Below are 19,920 nucleotides of genomic sequence, written 5' to 3' on the forward strand. Positions count from 1 at the left end.
TCTGACTTCAGCTCATTGAACAAGGACGTTAGGAAAGTTATCTATTTATTCTTTTATCAAACACTTATAAGCACCCACAATGTGCCAGGCACATAGTTTGATGCAGGGATGCAGCGATGAGTAACACATGGTTCTGCCTTCAAGAGACTCAGCATAGCAGGGATCTAGACATGAAAACAATTCAGTGGCTGTACAACGTGATCAGTTTCCAAGGTGTGGGGTAACACGGAGAGCAAGGAAGAACTCTTTTCATCTGACATTATTAGAAAAGGCTACTTCCAGGGAGGAGGTAGCAGCTGAGTTGGGTTTAAGGGAATGAATACAAGTTTGCCATGTGGACAAGGTAGAAAAAGAAGGCATTTCAGCCTAGATTTATCATTTCTTAAGGAAACTCCAGCTAGTTTTATTTTACTAGAACACAAAATGGGGAGAGAAAAAATGGATTTGAGGAGGTTTGAGGAAGTAAAATTAGCACTACTTGATGATTAATTACACATACATGTTGAGGCTGAGGGTGAGGCAAAGGTTTTGGGACTGGAGGACTTGGGTAGATGGTGTTACCACCGAGAGAATCACGCATGTCCAAGGAGTGGTGACTGTGGCGGTGCTGGGAGACAGTGAGGTAGTGGTGACATAATGTCTTGAACTGGTTCAAGTGCAAGTCAGTGATTTCCCTTGCAGTGGAGATGCAACAAAAACAGTTTTCCTTCTGTAGCAGGGGACATGATTTAGGCATTCATCCAGGAGTGTTCTGCTAAGCTGGCTTCCTAAAAAATAAAACAACACTATCTTTTGTAGCATTTGCTGATCGCTGTGCTGTAAACACTCCTAACAGAGTGCATAGTCTGTGGATCTCGAATCTGGCAGTGACTTACCTGGGTCCTCTGCTTCAGGGTCCATCATATGGGTACAATCAAGGTGTTGGCCAGGGTTGGGGTCTTACTTGAAGTCTTGACTGGAGAAGGATCCAATTTCAAGCTCGTGTGATTGTTGGAAGGATTTCAGTTCCTCAAGGGCTGGGGGACTGAGGGCCTCAGTTTCTAGCTGCCTGTTGGCCAGAGGCTACTCTAAATAAAGTATTCGTTATGTGGGCCTCCCCCATATGGCAAGTGCTACAAGTGATAGTTTTGTTTTGTTTTGGGGGAGCCGGTTACCCAGCATACCACTGGATGAATGTACAGATCATGTCATCCCCTACAGAAGGAAAGCAAGCAGTAGAGACGTCACACTCTTATTTATGATGGAAGTGGCATCCCATTACCATATATAGGTTGGAAACAAGTCACTAGGCTGCCCACACTCAAAGGGAGGGGCTTACACAGGGCCCGAATACAGGGATCAGCTTAGACTCTGTCTGCCGCAAAGACTTATTTTTTATTGGAAAAACTTTTAAATCCTGAATTCTCCTAATATATTTAAAGGTTAATTTATTTGCCCAAAATAAAAAGTGACAACTAAATGTGATGTGGGATCCCGAGTGGAGAATTTAGGGGTATTTGAACAGAGTCCTTAAGATTAGTTAAAGATACTGTACCAATGTTAATTTCCTGGTTCTGATAATACACTGTAGTTGTGTAAGGTGTTAACCTTGAGGGAGCCTGGGTGCAACATACATGGAAACTTTCTGTATTAGTTCTGTAACTCTTCTGTGGGGCAAAAAGTAGTTAAAGAGTTAGAAAAAATGATTTGTAAAATTTAACAATTCATCCTTGTATCAGCCTATTTTGTAGCTGTAGCTTGTTCAATAATTTTAATGTTGGGTCTTATCAGAACTTTTTTTTGCAGCTAAAGTCTATAAAGTTTTGGGGGGTATGGAGACATGTGGTTCCTGGTGCACAATAATGAAAGAATCTATTTTTTTGGTAAATTCTAAAAAATTTGTTAGATAAATTTGCTTAAAAATGTGCAGGCAAAATCTTCAAGTTTATCGCAGATAAATCATTTGAGAACATCCTTCCTAGTGGAAATACAATAAAAAGCTCACTATCACTATGTAATATGATTACTTGTGTATTTGTTTTCTGCTTAAACTTCAGTTGAAGTGTGTCAGGGACTTTCACACGACACCAAGTACACTTCACACATCGATTGAAAGTAATCACCATTTCTAAAATAGCATTCTGAGCGCCAGATCTGAGCCCTGCCCTGTGCTCAGCACTGTTTTCAGACGTCAGTCTGCTGGTTGCTTGGATAGAGACACTTAGATTCCAAAATAGTGTGGTCTTTCTCATCACACTGCTCCGTGTGGTGAGAGCAAAACACTTCCACCCCTCGTAGGCAATGCCGTTGAATGTCATGCAAAGCAAGAACAAATGGCCTCTCATTTTGCTCACTGTTTGAGAGGGCTGCTAGTTATTAATACTCTATCACTATTTCATGTGTCCATGTCCCGCCATTTAAAGCTTATGGGTCTCCATTGGTTACACCTCTTAAGAGAGCTATTTGGAAACACTCTAGACATTTTTCTTAGAACCTATTTTTAGAATGAAAGGCCTAATGGTATTTTAATGTCTCTATATATTCCCAGAACAAATCTTGAAGAAAAAATGTCTGTTACCTTCTGAAATTTAGCAAAGCTGGTAGGATTATCACTGTTCCTCTGAGAAGCATTGTGTTAAAGAATACATTTTGATTTACAAAATGTTAGTGGTAAAAGGATCAGGTAAACTCAGCACTTCCAAACCCCTCACTTTCGAATGAGGAAAGAGAGTCTTAGTGAGAGTGAACTGTTGGCACAAGATCAGACAGGGAGGAGTGGACACATGAAAATTTTAGGGTGGCGGACTTAGCCTTTGCTACAGAAAATGATCATAGTAAAGGTCGCTGAGAATGGCAGCTTCTGAGTTAAGACTCAATTTTAGAACATGAAAACAGTCTGCTGGGCCCCTGCATGAAACGTCATTGCCCTGACTATAGAAGATTCTGGGGAAAATGTGGAGTAATCCCCAAAATATGTGGGTTCAAAAGTGAAAAAAGGTCCAGGACCCAGTGGGGAGAGTTGGACCTCAAGTGTTAGCTTCACAGTGACCTTCCCCATCCCACGATGTTGGATGGACTTTCCCCTGCAAGTGGCATCTGAAATTCCGTTATCAGAGATTCCTCTGCTCTAGCAAATCTTCTAATGATGCCAGTCCTTTGGGGGGAGGGTGAAGTGTCCATCTATAATTATAAATTATTCTGTGTTATTTTCACCTTTTTTCTTTGAAAGCCTAATTCTGATCTGCTCACTTGGGGAATGTAGTTTTGTTTGTAGGAAAGGAAGAAAATGTTTAAGAGCAAGCATTGCTCTGGTGGAGGTGGCTGTCTAGGAGGGGTGCTAGGGCGGAGTGGTCAGGACGATATCAGAGACTGGGACCCGGGTCAGGAACCCCAAGGCAAAGAAAGAATGCCAAAGCCAAGCCTGGCTTGTCTTGTAGCTTTCCTGTGGGCTGTCTCACACCTGGAAAGAAAAAACAAATGACTTAATCTTCCCGTGTGTTCTTTAGCCCCTTTGGCAATACTGATCATCGAGGGTTAACTAGGAGTTTGCACAATGAAGGGAGAACCCAACCTCTGTACACATGGTTGGTCCCCTTGGAAAGTGCCTATCGAGTTCTTAACTGCCCTGGAGTTAGGCTTTTGGAACAACCTTCCTGAAGTGAGGACTGACATGTAGGAGAGTAGTTAATAGAATGGGTTCTTGGGTCAATCTGCCTGGGTTTGAATCCTGGCTCTGACACTCACTCCCTCAGTGACCTTGGACAGGTCTCTTATTTTTCATGAGCCTCAGTTTCCTTATTTGGGTATTAGGGATGTTCTCTTTCCACCAAGATACTTGTCTGGACCAGTTCATATTTTATACCTTAATCTTAATCTTTCGAATGCAAAATCTCTCCTTCCATACCTTCACTAACAAATTTAATTACCTATTAATGTAAGTAGATAACTAGGTGAATATCAGGACTCTAATAAAAGATGCTCAGCTTTAACACAAGCGTCTGAGAGGAAGGTCAAAAGCACTTTTATCTGAATGTAATTGCTGATTACCTCTTTCCCAAGTTTTTATATATAATAAGATCTCTCTCCCAAAATTCTTTCACAGGACTCTATCAGTTTTATTTTAACTCCGTGGCTTGTGCATATCATTATGTTTCTGTAATTCATAGAAGTGTGAGTGGGATATTGTAAATGTGCTTGTTTGGTCATGGAACTTCTAAAGCCCAATTTCAGGGCCTTCTATGAGAATAGACAATATAGGAGAGTAGATAGAGTGCAGTCTAAAAGCTAAAACAAATGGGTCCTCCTCCCACTTCTGCCATTAAAGAGCTGTGTGACTTTCAGTCGATCCCAGAATCACACCCTGTCCCAAATGAAGGATTTGAATGAGGTGTTGTGTGAGATTTCCTACAGGTCTAATGTTGTGTGGCTCTGACATTTAGTGCCCCTACATTTGTGGAGTGTGTGCTTTGCTTTATGTATTTTCTTTCCCAGTTTTCTTAAAACCATATGAAATGCCTTTGCCAGCTCGCTCATCAACCAGGGAGAGAGATGCAGTCCCTAGCTCCAAAGGAGAAAAAGCCACCTGTGTCTTAAGAGAAGAAGCCCCTGGCCTTGACATTGTAGCATCTTAGTCCCCAGACACAGAGCTGTGGAACCAGGAGTGTTTGATTGCATGTCAGGTGAATAAAGATAAGCTCCAGAGAGTTTTTGTATTCCTCTATTTTGCAGAAGATAAAATAGAAATCTGAAAAGATGAGTGCCTGTTTATAAACTGTAGACAAACACACTGTTTATAACTGTGGATAAATGTGGAGAGCGGGACCTGAAACCTTGTTTAGGGCTTGCACAGTAGAGCAATGACTAGGGGAGCGGGGATGGTTAAGCCCCTCAGCACGCACGATACAGCGTGGCGGACACTACGTGCTTATCTGAAGGGTAACGCCACCCTCTCGGAGCACGCGCAGTAGAGCGACATAACCCAGATGAACCCATTGAGGTTGCACAAGACAAAATGTTCCTATCAGAGCTGACATAAACATACATGTGCCTATCAGAGCTGATGTATACAACGTGTGCCTGTCGGGACTGAGGAAAACAACATGTGTGTCCAAATGAAGAAAAACATGTTTACAAGAAATTGTGCAAATTCAACATGACTTTGCAACCAAAACAAGCATAAAAGCAGAAGATGTCAGACCATGGACGACACACCCAGAGAGCAAGTCACTTGGAGACATCCTGCACATAACCCCGCTGGAGGGAAAGGGCTCCGCTGCATCACACGCCTGCATCATAGGCCTACTGCGCGTGCTCCAAATGTGGCTTCGGCTCCTGCTCTCCTCATAAACATCGATCACTCAGTGGCCCCTTGTCCTTACGTTTCTTTTCCAGGGAGGCAGCGGAAGTTAAAGAACGACTTTCTCCCTGTCTGCCTCTCAGAGATACTTTGAAATTCTCAAAGGGAAGAGAAAGAAATGAGATTAACCTATTTTGTGACCTACTTCAGCCTTTCCAATTTGGGGGCCTTCATTTTCATGTTAATTTACTCCTGTTGATATCAAGTAGAGCTCTTTTTTTTGGTGGGCAGATTTACTTTAACATGGGAAATCTAAAAAAAAAAAAATGGGGGGAGTCAACGCTTCTACAGTAGATAGTTAGATGTTCTGTTAGGGAACTAGGGTATTCCCTCCAGAACCATGGCGTTCGGGTGGCTGACATTCTTGTTACAGGACTGAATGTAGAAATTTTAGTTGTTGACATAGTAAATATAAATTAAGATAACATTACAGCCCTGGTGACCAACTTCAATTACATTATTTTTTCAAAAAGTAGTCTATAACAGCCTGCCCAGCCCACCTTCCAAGGGTTTAGGAGTGTGTGCCAGGCACCGGGTCTAGGGTCAGACCACAGGGGCCCAAGGCTCCAGGACCCCCCGGGGGACATCTCAGCGTGACTCTGGGTCCAGCTGGAGAGGAGACCCCTCGGGGACCCTCTGCAGGGAATTCTGGGAAACGTGCCCATGGTCCTTGCCCGCGTCTGTGTGCGCTGTTTTCCCCCACCGGAGTAAATCCCCACCATGGGTAACTGCGTCAGGCTGGGGTCCCTCCCACCGGTCATCACAGTGGGGGTGCCTGGGGAACCCTGCAGGCACCACTTCTTGTGCGTTTCCTGGCTACTCTGGGCTCTGGGCATTTCCACATAAATTTTAGGAGGAGCTTGCTCAATCTCCACAGAACAATAGTGTCAGGTTTTTGACAGAGCTTGAGTTTGACCCACAGATAAATGTAGGAGACAGTTTGCATTTGCATAATGCTCTCCGGGTTCACAAACTGGTGGAGCCCTCTGACGACTGAAGTCTTTCTTAACTTCTGTCACTAATTTCTTTTATATTTTGTACTTTCCCGTGAAGAAGGGTCACGTGTTTTTGTGAGCTGTATCCTCTGCAAAACACCTTGAATGCCTTTGGATATTATGGCAAATGATATTGTTTTCTTTTTTTTAAATTTTTAATTATTTTATTGTTGTTCAATTACAGTTGTCTGCATTTTCTCCCCACCCCTCTACCCCATCCCAGTCAAACCCACCTCCCTCCCTTGCTTCCACCCTCCCCCTTGGTTTCGTCCATGTGTCCTTTATAGGAGTTCCTGAAAACCCTTCTCCCCACTGTCCCTTCCCCCCTCCCCTCTGGCTATTGTTAGATTGTTCTTAACTTCAATGTCTCTGGTTATATTTTGTTTGCTTTTTTGTTCTGTTGATTATGTTCCAGTTAAAGGTGAGATCATATGGTATTTGTCCTTCACTGCCTGGCTTATTTCACTTAGCATAATACTCTCCAGTTCCATCCATGCTGTCACAAAGGATAGGAGCTCCTTCTTTCTCTCTGCTGCATAGTATTCCATTGTGTAAATGTACCATAGTTTTTTGATCCACTCATTTGCTGGTGGGCAGTTAGGTTGCTTCCAGTACTTGGCTATTGTAATTGTGCTGCTATGAACATTGGGGTGCATGGGTTCTTTTGGATTGGTGTTTCAGGGCTCTTAGGGTATAATCCCAGCAGCAATTTTGAGAAAGAAGAACAAAGCAGGAGGGATCATAATACCTGATATCAAACTATATTACAAGGCCACTGTAATCAAAACAGCCTAGTACTGGCATAAAAACAGGCACATAGACCAATGGAACCGAGCAGACAGCCCAGAAATAAACCCAAGTCTCTGCGGTCAATTAATATTTGACAAAGGAGGCAGGAGCATAAAATGGAGCAAAAATAGCCTCTTCAACAAATGGTGTTGGGAGATCTGGACAGCTACATGCAAAAAAATGAAACTCGATCACCAACTTATACCATACACAAAAATAAATTCAAGGTGGATAAAAGACTTAAATATAAGTCATAATACCATAAAAGTCCTAGAGGAAAACATTGGCAAGAAAATCTCAGACATTCCACGCAGCAACATCCTCACAGACATGTCCCTTAAAGCAAGGGTCATAAAGGAAAGAATGAACAAATGGGACCTCATCAAAATAAAAAGCTTCTGTTATTTCTTAATTTTCTTTTCTAATTGTGTATTGCCAACATAATAAAAAATACATCTGAAAAAAGTATTCTATAAAAGTGTTAATTGTCACCTTTCTCTTTTCTTCTAGTCACGGACGCCTGCCCTGCTGGTCCTTCTGTGAGGCTGCGAAAGAGGGCTGCGCGCCGGTCCTGGGGATGGTGAATGCCTCCTGGCCCACCTTCCTCAACTGCTCCCAGTTTAGAAACCACACTGAAAGCAGCAGTGCCCATTGGAGCTGCTTCTCACCAGAGGAGGAAAAAGGAAAGCAATGTAGGTGTTTGTGCTTCATTGTATTTTTTAATGTGTTTTAATTGAAGTATTGGGTTGACCAAAAAGTCCTTTTAGTTTTTCTGTAAAATAAAAGGCACATTTTTAATTTTCACCAATAACTCTATTGATTTGGATGTTTTGAGTATGTCAGCTATCTCCCATGTGGTATAATGTTCATTGTTCTCAATTAATGTCTTTATTTGATCACTATCAACTTCAACTGGTCTACCGACCATGGATCATTGACCAGTGAGAAATCTCTGGCACAAAACTTCACAAACCACTTTTGACATGTTGGATCAGTCACAGCACCTTCTCCATACACTGCACAAATCTTTTGTGTGTGTGTTTGAGTTGCGTTTTTACCTTTCTTGAAATAATAAAGCATAATATGCCAAAAATGTTATATATTTTCTTCCATATTCAATATTAAAATGGCTACACAAAAATTCACCAATTTTGATTTTTTTTAAATGCACACTGATATGACAGCTGTCACAAAACACTCTAACAAAATTGTTTTGAATGAAGTTAAAGACAACTAAGCACTAGTAGAGCCATCTATTGGGAAAAAAACAAATGAACTTTTTGGCCAACCCAATATATTATTCATACGAAGATGCATACAAATAATGTGTACAGTGCAAAAAATTTAACAAATTGCCCAGACTCATGTAATCAGCATACAAATCAAGAAAAAGAATATAAACAGCATCCCAGAAACACCTTCAAGCCCCTTCCTAGGCATCTCCCCCTACCAAAAGTACCTCTTTCCTGTCTCCTGGCACCTTAGGTAGTTTTGCCTACTTCTGAACTTGGTATCAGTGGAATCATACAGTATATGCTCCTTTTGTATCTAGCTGCCTTTCTCAACATCATGTTTAAGAGATCCGTTATGTTCTCATTTTCTTGTGGTTTATTCATTCTCATGGTTGTATAGTATTCTAATATAAGCCTATACCACAGTGTATTTTTCTTGTTGATGGACATTTGAGTTGTTTCCAGTTATTATGAATAGTGTTGCTATGACTATTTTGACCCATTTTTGATTGAGCATGGCTATGCATTTGTTCAGCAAAGGAATTTTTAAAGTGGTTGTACCAATTTATACTCCAGCGAGCTGTGTGTGAAGATGGCAGTGGCTCCCAGTCCTCCCCAATACTTGGTATTGTCTGCCTTTTTCCTTTTGGCAATTCTGATAATAGCATTGTGGTTTCTCTTTGAGTTTTTTTTTTTTTTTTAAATATCTAGCAATAGCAAGTCCTCCATCTTTGTTGTTTTCAATAAGAAACATCCCCTTGTAATTCCACATATATTTTGTAATTTACTTGTCAATTTACACACATACTGAAAAACTTCCTGAGATTTTGATTGAAACTGCACAGAATCTATAAGGCAATTTGTGGAGAAAAAACATCTTCAGAATGCTGAGTTCCTAGTCCATAAAGGCAGAATATGTCTTCCCTTATTAAAGTCTTCATTTTTCTCAAACATGTTTCATGATTTTCTATGTAGAAATGATATAAAATTATTGGATTTATATCCATGAGTTTGATTTTTTTACTAGTTGATTTTTAGAGAGAGGAAAGAAAGGGGAGAGAGAAAGAGAGAGAGAGAGAGAGACATTGGTTTGTTGTTTCACTTATTTTTATGCATTCATTGGTTGATTCTTGTATGAGTTCTGACTGGGGATTGAACCTACAACCTTGGCATATCAGGATGACTCTCTAACTGATATATCCAACCAAGACTTTGTGGTTTTAAGTTGCATTTCCTGATGAAATTGATTGATTTTCAAAAAATTTTTATTTGAATATCCCTTTTTGCAAAGTGTCTGTCCAAATATTTTGCCCATTTTTTGATTGGGTAGTCTGTCTTTGTTCTCAGCTTAGAGTTCTTTATGTGTTCTGGATACGCAATCTGTGGGATATATGTATTGTGAAGATTTCCCATTCTGTGACTTGCCTTTTCTCCCTCTTATTAGTGCCCATGATGGAACAGAAAGTCTTGATGTTAATGGCTCTACATTTTTTATATTTTCTGGTCCTCAGCTTTTTAGACTCCACTGTTCAATTATGTAAGAACCTCTTCCTAAGTTACTAGAGAAATCCATCAGTTTTCACACACGGTTATAGTTGCCTGTAGTTTTGAGTTACCTTTTTCTAGAACATTGATTCTTAGCAGTAAGCCATCCAATCTATTGTTCTTGTAGTTACTTTTCCTCTGTACGTCTCAAACCCTTAATTAGTTACCCCATTCAGTGCATTTCTTTCCATAGATATACTATTCCAATTCACCTACAAGGAGGGTTTTAAAAGCTGGACCAGCCTCTTATGCCAGCGAATGTCTCTCTCCACTTAAACAGTGATGTTACCTTCACTGCCATCCCAGCTGTGGGTGATCCAGATGAAGAACCCCATGTCATCACTTACTCTCTTGGACCACTCCTATGACTGTCACCTGCTGGGTTTCCCAGAAGCAGGCACTGACATGGAGTTGGCCGCACAGGGTATTTATTAGGTACCAGCACTTTGGATAAAAGAAAGAGAGAGAAAGCAGGACTGGGCAGAGGGAGACATTGAAGTAAGATTCAGGCCCATTAAAGCCTCAGCTCAATCCATGGGGAGCTCTGGGGCGTACATGGCTTGGGACAGCTGTTCCATATTGGGCCAAGATAGCCTGACGTTTACAGGGTTATACTGCACAATGACGTTTTGGCCAATAATCGACCTCATGTACGACAATGGTCCCAAAAGGTTATACTGGAGGTGAAAAATTCCTATCACTTAGTGACATTGCAGCCGTCAAAACTTCATAGCACAATGCATTACTCATGTGTTTGTGATGATGCTGGTGTAAATAAACCTACTGCATTTCCTGTTGTGTGAAAGAATAGCACATATAATTATGTACAGCACATAATACTTGATGATCAGAAATGACTATGTCTTACTGCTTAATGCATTTACTAAACTATACTTTTAATCACATTTCAGAATGTGCTCTACTTGTGAAAAATGTCTCTTGTAAACCTGTATGCCAGGTTACAGTGGCAGCAGCCTCCTGCATCTTGTGTATATCATGTGTCTTGCTTGCCTCACCATCCCTTGTGCTTGATTTAATCCTGTGTTGTTTTGTACAGTAGCATGATGTCCAGGCTGGTAGCCTAGGGGTGATAGCTTATATCAGACAGCCGAGGTGTGTAGGAGGCTGTACTATGCAGGTTCGTGTAAGTGCACACTGTGATGTTCACACAGGGACAAAGTCACCTAACGTGTATCTCTCAGAAGGTATCCTCTAGTTAAGGTTGGCATGCCGGTCTATCCCCATCTCGGTCAGTCACTGGATGTGGTCCTTTGTGGGAAGGCGTGCCGTGGGGGAGGCAGCGCTCTGCAGCTGAGGCAGAACTTGGAAGGAGCTAAAGGCTGTCGGCTGACACTAGTGGCAACAAATTCTGCCCTGAAGGGTAGGCAAGTAGAGTACGGTCACCTTGATCCAATCAGAGACCAAGCTGATTCTGCTGTGTGTATTAGGCATGTTAATAAGGCTCCACCTACCTCTTGTTTGTTTCCTTTCTGAGGGTGCCCTTCTCCAGTGGGCCCAACTGAGAAACTGAGATGTTTGCTGCATTCTGCGCCTCCTTGGGCAGTCCCAAATTCTAGTATTTTTCTTCAGAGAACAATAGGATTGCTGGGTTTCCAGTTCACTTTGCAGAAGCTTTCTGCAGACCGCTTTACGCTTATTGCTGTTTGTGACAAATGCCTTAAGGGGAAACCCTTCTGGGTTCAGCCACTTGCCTGTGTCTCCTTTCTTTCTTTCTTTTGTTAAAAATTAATTTATTTTTATTGTTATTTTATTACAGTTGTCCCACTTTTTCTTGCTTTGCCCTCCTCCACCCAGCCCAACCCCCACCCCCACAGTCATTCCCCACCCTGTGGTCCATGTCCATGGGTCATTCCGTAACGAGCCCCTTCCCCTTCTTCCCACCATCATCCTCCTCCCCTCTCCCCTCTGGTCACTTTCAGTCTAGTCCATGTTTTCATGTCTCTGGTTCTATTTTGCCCATTAGTTTATTTTGTTCATTAGATTCCTCTTATAAGTGAAATTGCATGGTATTCATCCTTCACCAAATGGCTTATTTCACTTAGCATAACATTCTCCAGTTCTATCCATGCTGTCACAAAAGGTAGGAGCTCCTTCTTTCTTTATGCTGCATAGAATTACATTGTGTAAATGTACCACAGTTTTTTAATCCACTCATCTACTGATGGGCACTTAGACTGTTTCCAGCACTTGGCTATTATAAATAGCATTGCTATGAACGTTGGGGTGCATAAGTTCTTTTGAATTGATGATTCAGGAATCTTAGAGTGTAATTCCAACAGTGGAATTGCTGGATCAAAAGGCAGTTTCATTTTTAATTTTTTGAGGAAATTCCATACTGTTTTCCACAGTGGCTGTACCAGTCTGCATTCCCACCAACAGTGCACTAGGGTTCCCTTTTCTCCACATCCTCGCCAGCACTTGTTATTTGTAGATTTACTAATGATGGCCATTCTGACAGGTGTGAGGTGATATCTCATTGTGGTTTTAATTTGCATCTCTCTGATGGCTAGTGATGCTGAGCATCTTTTCATATGTCTCTGAGCCCTCTGTATGTCTTCCTTGGAGAAGTGGCTGTTCAGGTCCTTTGCCCATTTTTTAATTGGATTGTTGGTCTGTGACTCTTTTCTCACTGCTTACTTGGCCCCTTAATATCAAGTTCCTTTGGCAGAACCAAAACACTGACTTTTGTCTCTCTGCCCCTGTGGGATTTCCAAAACTCTACTGGCTTCTTTGCAGTGGTCCATGTCCAGATTCTCAGTTTTTAGCACCATGCCAAGAATCAGCAACTTCCACAGGGGAAAGAGGCATGTGCAACACTGGACTGGTTATTTTTTTGTGCATGTGGTTATCATTTCTCTGAGATCTTAGCCACTCACCACCTACTAGTCACATCAGCTAGCAGATGTCTTTAAATAGATGTTTCCTGTGTTTTATCTGGCTTTGCAGGTTTTACGTGGTGAGGGCATTGACCTGCCGCAAGTTACTACATCATAGTCAAAAGGAGAAGTTTCTTTCTTTTTAGCATAGTGATTTGTAGAGGTCTGCTGCTAAATCAGAATCCCCTCCAGAAGACGGCACATGGCCATAAGGCATCAGAAGGGTGAGTGATCTATCTGAAAGAGCAGGCACTCACGTCTGCTGTCCCTCGTCTGCACTTGCCCTTGTTTGATAAGAGCGCTCCATTGGTGGTCACTTGGAAACCGCAGCCTGTTGACTGAGGACTGAGGAATCTGCAGAGAAAATGCGAAAATGAAAACAGCAGCAGTGCTTCTTAACAATGACGGTCAAAAAGTACCAGTTCTTGAAAATCAAACTAGTATCAGTAGTCTTTAATAGCTCAGGCTGAGATGCCCCGTAATACGGGTTCTCCAAGTAGCAGGAGATATTACCAATCTTCCGATCTTGGCAAAGATTAATGATCCATTTACATTTAAAAACTTAGGTTTAAAGACAATAAAAATTTGCTGCATACACTCATCTGTGATCCTCTACTTGTCCTAGTCTTTTTAGAATTATCAGTTGTAATGTTTTCCAGGTAGAATTAATTCTCTGAAAATGGGCCTAATAATAATTCTCGAAAAGTGATGCAGCGTTTTCCTAGAATTTAATTTTTCTGTCTTGTGCTTGGTAGATAAACAGGATGCTAGCCATCATAAATAGGTTCATGATTTGTGTGCTAGGGACAAAGCTGCTGCTTGTTATGATCTTTGTGTGTGCTCAAGAATATAATTTCTAGCACACACACATAATTACTAAAAACATGTTCATATGCTAAGAATGTACTCTATGCCAACTAGGAAAGCATTTATTATATAATATAGTCTTAATCATAAAAAGGTTTATGCTGTAGCGCCACTTATAACTAGAACCAGGGAAGTCCTTTTCTCATTTTTTCATGTACTCAGTGAATATTAATTGAGTGCCTACTCTGTCCAGAGCATCAACTTAGGTGATCTGAAGAAATAAAAGTATTACAATGTTTGTAATATTAGTTTATACCCATCTGGGGTGGCGGTTCTCAAGCAGGGATGATTTTGCAGACCCGACCCGGGATCATTTGGCAATGACTGTGGACATTTTTGTTGTCATACTCTGGGGACAGAAGGAGTTGCCGTGGGCATCCAGTGGGTAGAGACCCACTGTGCTGCTAAACAACCTACAATGTGCAGGACGGCCCCCACAACCAAAGACTATGTGGCCCAAAATGTCAATAGTGCTGCTTTTGAGACACCTTGCTCTAGCACTCGGAGTTCTGTAAAGTACTTAATAATAATAATAATAGTAATAATAACAACCACCTTTAAGGGGTGTTAAACCTAACCTGGTACACTCATATGTGAGAAACAGTGTAAAAAGAGCACAGAGACTATAAAGGTACAGAGGTTCAATGTCAATGGAGTGGAGTGGGGTCAATTGCATAGAAGAATTCTGAATTTTGGAAAAGGGGAAGGGCCTCACTTGGCAAATAGAAAGAGAGAAGGTGTTCTGGTATAGCGTTCAGCACTGTGAACTTGTGCTCCATGTCAGGTTCCTACGCAGCCCATGAGATGAGTGATGATTAAAAGTTGACTCCCATCTCAGGCTTCTCCTTCCCACTTGTGGAATGAAAAGTGCCCCAAGAAAATAGTAATCCCCCCTTATATTAGGGACCCCATTTCTCCTTTCCAAAGTACCTTCACAGCTGTAAGCTCACTTCGTTTCCAGAGTAAATCTCGGAGGCGGTATCATCTTCTTTTTATAAATCAGGGAACAGAGGTTCAGGGACGTCATTCCAAGGTTATTTTACATCCACCTTACCCCTCAGGTTGTACCATTGACCCAAGAGCCCACCTTCCAGGGAGGGACCATCCTGGTTTGATTATTAATGCTTGAACACTACCCTCTGTTACAGCCCCCTTCTCACAAAAGCTTTCGAAAGGTCTTTTCAGGCTGAATTCAGCCAAAACCCGCAACTTGTAAAGGCTGTTTTTTTCAATGCACAGATCTACAAATTCAGTTCGTCTTCCCTGAGCATCCTTTAAAGCAGTCATAACTCCGTAGGTATTTTGTTCTCATGTAGAATTATGCACAGTTGTCTTATCCTCTCCATCTCAGAGTCCCGAGTCCCGTAGCGCAAACAATGTGCTAAAGTGATAATGCTGTGGGAACTGCTCTTCAGAGGTTTTAAAGTAAACATTTGTGTGTGTTTCCATAGTTAAGATTTGACAACTCAGGGGCTGAAGGTCAAGGCCCATCAATCATTCCGAGCTTTCTGACTAATCCTTGACTCTACCTTGTCTGTAATTGTATGTGGAAAGTAGTTTGTAAAAGGTATTTCTGTGGCTCTTAAGAGATCTCCCCTGTCATGGAACAACTTTGGCTATTTATTCCTTCATTTTCCTCTTCCTTTCCTAGTATCTCATTTGCTTTTCTAGCTGTGGTTGCTGATAGCAATCACTTCAGTGCATTAACAGCAAAATTGCAGCTTCAGGACGTTGGCAAAACACATACTCTGAATTCCTCCTGCTGAATCGTGGGTTCACGCGGGAGAAATCATGCAGTACCATTTCCGTGAGGTACTTAGTGCCAGTGTTTTGCTGGAGATAGATGATTGTAGATAGCATCCTGGAGTTACTAAACACTGGCTGTGCACTTTTCATTACAATAAATGGTCGACTAAAATGAGGTTTTCCCAGAACTTCAAATTTTGCTACACTTATAATTTTAAATTATTAAAACAATTACATTAGAAAAAACATTTTCTCCCTTCCCTATGTGGATGCTTCTTTTAAGGGCACCAAACTTAGATCTGAGGACTTGTATTCAAGCCCTGATTATTTACTTAATAACTATGGTCTTGAGTTAGTTTCTTAACCCTTTTAACCTCTCTTTCCTCAACTGTGGAGTAGAAATAATAGTGCCTGGATGGTAGAACTGTTCTATGGGCTAAATGAGATAATGTATTTGAAAGAATTTTGACAGCCATAATGCACTATGCAAATGTTAATGCTCCAATTCAGCAGACATTTAGAAGCATATTCTGTGGATCAGGCAGTTTACCCAGAACAGGAAAAGGAAAAATGTATGACTTGAAACCATAAAAATCCAAGAAGAAAACAGAGGCAACAAAATCTTGGGTATTTCCCATTGCAATATTTTTTTCTGATATGTTTCCTTGGGCAAGGGAAAGAAAATAAAATAATAAACAAATGGGACTACATCAAACTAAAAAGTGTTTGCACAGCAAAGGAAACCATCAACGAAAGAAAAGACAACCCACCGAATGGGAGAACATATTTGCCAATGATATATATACCCAATAAGGGGTTAATATCTAAAGTTAATAAAGAACTCATACAACTCAACATACACACACACATACACAAAGCCAAACAAACAATCCTGTTAAAAAAGCAACAAAGGACCTGAATAGACACTTTTCCAAGGAGGACATACAGATGGTCAATAGACATAAAAAGACGCTCAATGTCACTAATTATCAGAGAGATGCAGATTAAAACCACAGTGAGTTCTCATCTCATACCTGTCAGAGTGACTACCATCAATAAACCAACAAACTGCAAGGGCTGACGAGGATGTGGAGGAAAGGGAACCCTGGGCACTTGGTGGGAACGCAGACTGGTGCAGCCGCTGTGGAAAACAGTGTGGAGATACCTCAAAAATTAAACATGGAACTGCCTCATGACCCAGCGATCCCAACTCTGGGAATATATCTGAAGAAATCTGGGATACTAATTTGAAAGAATGTATGCACCCCTTTGTTGTTATTTATAGCAGCATTATTTACAATAGCTGAAATTTGGAAACAGCCCAAGTGCCCATCAGTAGATGAGCGGATAAAAAAGCTGTGGTACAGTTATGCAACGAAATACTGCTCAGCCTTAAAAAAGAAGGAAATCTTATCTTTTGCAGCAGCTTGGGTGAACCTGGAGAGCATTATGTGAAGTGAAATAAGCCAGTGAGAGAAGGACAAATACCATATGATTTCACTTACATGTGGAATCTAATGAACAAAATGAACTAAAAAACACAAAATAGAAACAGACCCATAGATACGGAGAGCAGACTGACAGCTGTCAGAGGGGAGGAAGGTTGGGGGCTAGGTGAAAAAAAGTGAAGGGATTAAACAAAAGATAAAAATAAAAACCTTGTAGACACAGAAAACAGCACGGTGATTACCTCAGGGAAAGGTGGGTGGGCGGAGGGGGGAGAGGGTAAAGCGGGGAGAAATAGTGACAGAAAGGGACTTGACTTGGGGTGGTGAGCACACAATATAATATACAGAATACTGTATTACAGACTTGTACACTTTAAACCTGTGCACTGGGATTAATCAATGTCACCCCAATAAACTCAGTACAAATTAAAAAAGAAAAGAAAAATGGCAATGCATACTTTTAAAGAACTCATAGGCCCGTGCACATATAAGCACAGAGGAGGAGCCTGAGACAAGGATGTGCGTACACACGGTCCATCTGGGAGAGGCACGGACAGGGGGGTCTGGGGAGGTGATTCAGAGAAGGGAAGATGGCCGCTAAAAGTAAACTATTAAACCAGCTACCACAGTGGACAGCTGGATCGTGACCTTATTTGAAAATCTGGGGAGTCCTGTGTAACATAGGCCTGAGAATTACCCCACCGGAGGGGTGAGGTACCGGGTGCTTACTCCTTTAGCCTTTGAAAGTGCTAGTGCCTCCTGCAGCTGGTGAGTACGAAGTCCTATAAAAGCGGACACCTGGGAGTGAAGTGCCACAGGTGAAGCACTCTCCTGCACTTTGGTTTCTAGAACTCTGTTTCCAGCTTCTTCCCAACACTCAGGCCACACCCGGTCTCTTTCCTTTCTCTCTGCTGACCCCTAACTGGGAGTCCTTCACAGGATTCTAATCTCAACCCTCTTTCCTCAACCTTCTGTACAGTTTCTCTGGGGTGTCTCATGCTTGCTTGTGACCACAAAAGTACTGATGACTCTGAAATCTATATTTTACCCCAAATTTTATTCCATTTTTCCAAGCTTCACAACCATACTCCTATGTCTTTGCTTCTACCTCTCAAGCGAAGGTACTGTTTTTGAGGTCTCCAAGGCTTTCCATCTATGTTGCTAATCCCACGGGAAGTTCTCAGTTCTCCTCTGACTTTACCTCCCGCAGCATTTGCTACACTGAGTCCCTCGCTCCTCCTCCCAGGTAAGCTCTCTTCTCCTGGCTGCCAGTATTTTCCTCCTTCTTTGGCTACTCATGTTTTTTCTCCTTTGATGTTTTCGCATCATTTCTCTCACCTGTAAATATCAGGTGCCCCAGGGCTTAGTCTTTGGGTCTCTCCTCTTTCAAGGCTCTCATTCAGGCTCAATGGCTTTAAATACCACCATGCAGTGACAGCTACCCATGTGGGTCTCGAGCCTGTATCTCCTCTGAACTATGGACCTGCAAGTGTATTTAAATGTTTATGCTTGTCCCACACACACCCTGCCTTCTACTTATTTCTACTTTAGTGCCTAAAAGGCGTGAGAAATGTGATATATACTAAACTGACCTAACATTGTCCCCATACCCGGTCCTCTCCCAGCTCTCCCCATCTTAGTAAATAATAACTTCATTCTCTCAGTAGTTCCAACCAAAAGCCTTGGGTCATCCTTGTCTCTTGTTTTTCTCCTGCACCATATCTGATCTGTCGGAAAATTCTACTGACTCTATCGTCAAGTATACACATAATCCAACCAGGGCTCACCACCTCCACAACCACTACCTCGTCCAAGTCCAACTCATGGGTAGATTATCCTTCCAGCTCTTTATTAAGTTCCTTGAAGCCTCCCTGGGTCTTGCAGGCTATTCTCCACACAACAGCAAAACGTTCTCTTTTGCTACTCGAAGCCGATTGCTGTCTTAAATGTTCACATCTCCAAGTTTTCTATAGGTTACCCATCTCACTCAATATAAATGCCACCATCCTTACAACCTTCCGGGCCCTCCATCTGCACTGCTGTTGGCGCAGCTCCAGGAGAACACTGATCACTCAGAGCTCAGTGTGAATCTGTAGACCTCCCGCCCGACATTACCTGGTGCCCAGTTACCTCTCTAACTGCTCTCTGAATACTTTCCTTCTTGTTCTCTAGGTTCCAGCTACTCTGTTCCATCTGCTTGCCATGTCCTTGCCCCAGATATCCTCTCTCAGCTCTTTGAAGCACCTGTGTGTAGGGCTGTAACACAGGCATGGTTGGGAGAGTGGCCAAACGTACGATAAGGAAGAGAAGCTATACCAGTAACAACTCCCATTATTATTGTTACGATTTGGTTAGTGGCGCAGCTGAGAACATGGAAGAATTCTTAATAAACTTCATGATCCACTTGCCTGGTACTTGAATTTCATTTTGCTGCAAATCGAAACTTTCACAGCAAAAATTCAAATTGTTTTTAAAAAGTTTAAAGCCCCTAACAACCTCTTTCAGTTTGTGAATCATGAGGAATGCTCACCTTGTGGATTTCCACTGTTTTTCCGTGAGAACCACAGTCTTGTTTTGATGTCACTGTGCCGCATTCCCCGCGAAAACAAGCAGTGCCGAACACAATAGATTTCTGCTTGCGCCTGAATACTGCCCGTTCTCTCTGGGCTCAGTAATTCTTGTTTACCAATCATTTGAGATTAGGTTTCTATTCTCTGCCAAATACTGCTTTGCTTGAGGGGGCACAGTGGTGGAAACAGAAATAAGAAGGTTTTCCTTCCACACCTGTGCTCATTCTTCTCACTCTCTTTACAAGTTAGCGGCAGGGCTCACAGATTGTAAGTCAGAAGCCCAGGACAGAAGGCCGATCCCTGTGCTTCTTGCAGAGTGTTACTTCATTCGGTGACTGCAGACCAACGGCATCTATGCTTTGTTCTGAATTGTGCCTGGCAATCAGACACCCACATTGGTAGTCTTACAGGTTATGATCAAATACAGGATTTTTTAGCTACAGAGCAAAAGTTTGATTTTTTTCCAGCATATGTAATCATAAGTACTTCGCTCTTA

General features: G+C 41.8%; 1 protein-coding gene across 3 annotated transcripts in view; it reads left to right on the forward strand.

Moving 5' to 3' along the window:
• Positions 1–19,920, forward strand: part of CORIN (corin, serine peptidase) — a 179,614-nt gene that overhangs the window by 68,248 nt on the left and 91,446 nt on the right. For all 3 annotated transcript variants that reach the window (XM_024573820.4, XM_053922516.2, XM_053922515.2), the window contains exon 5: positions 7,630–7,811. In XM_024573820.4, the coding sequence (XP_024429588.2) occupies positions 7,630–7,811 (182 nt within the window). The remainder of the gene's footprint in view (positions 1–7,629; positions 7,812–19,920) is intronic.

This window comes from Desmodus rotundus, chromosome 4 (assembly GCF_022682495.2).
Source record: "Desmodus rotundus isolate HL8 chromosome 4, HLdesRot8A.1, whole genome shotgun sequence".
Taxonomy (NCBI): Eukaryota; Metazoa; Chordata; class Mammalia; order Chiroptera; family Phyllostomidae; genus Desmodus; species Desmodus rotundus.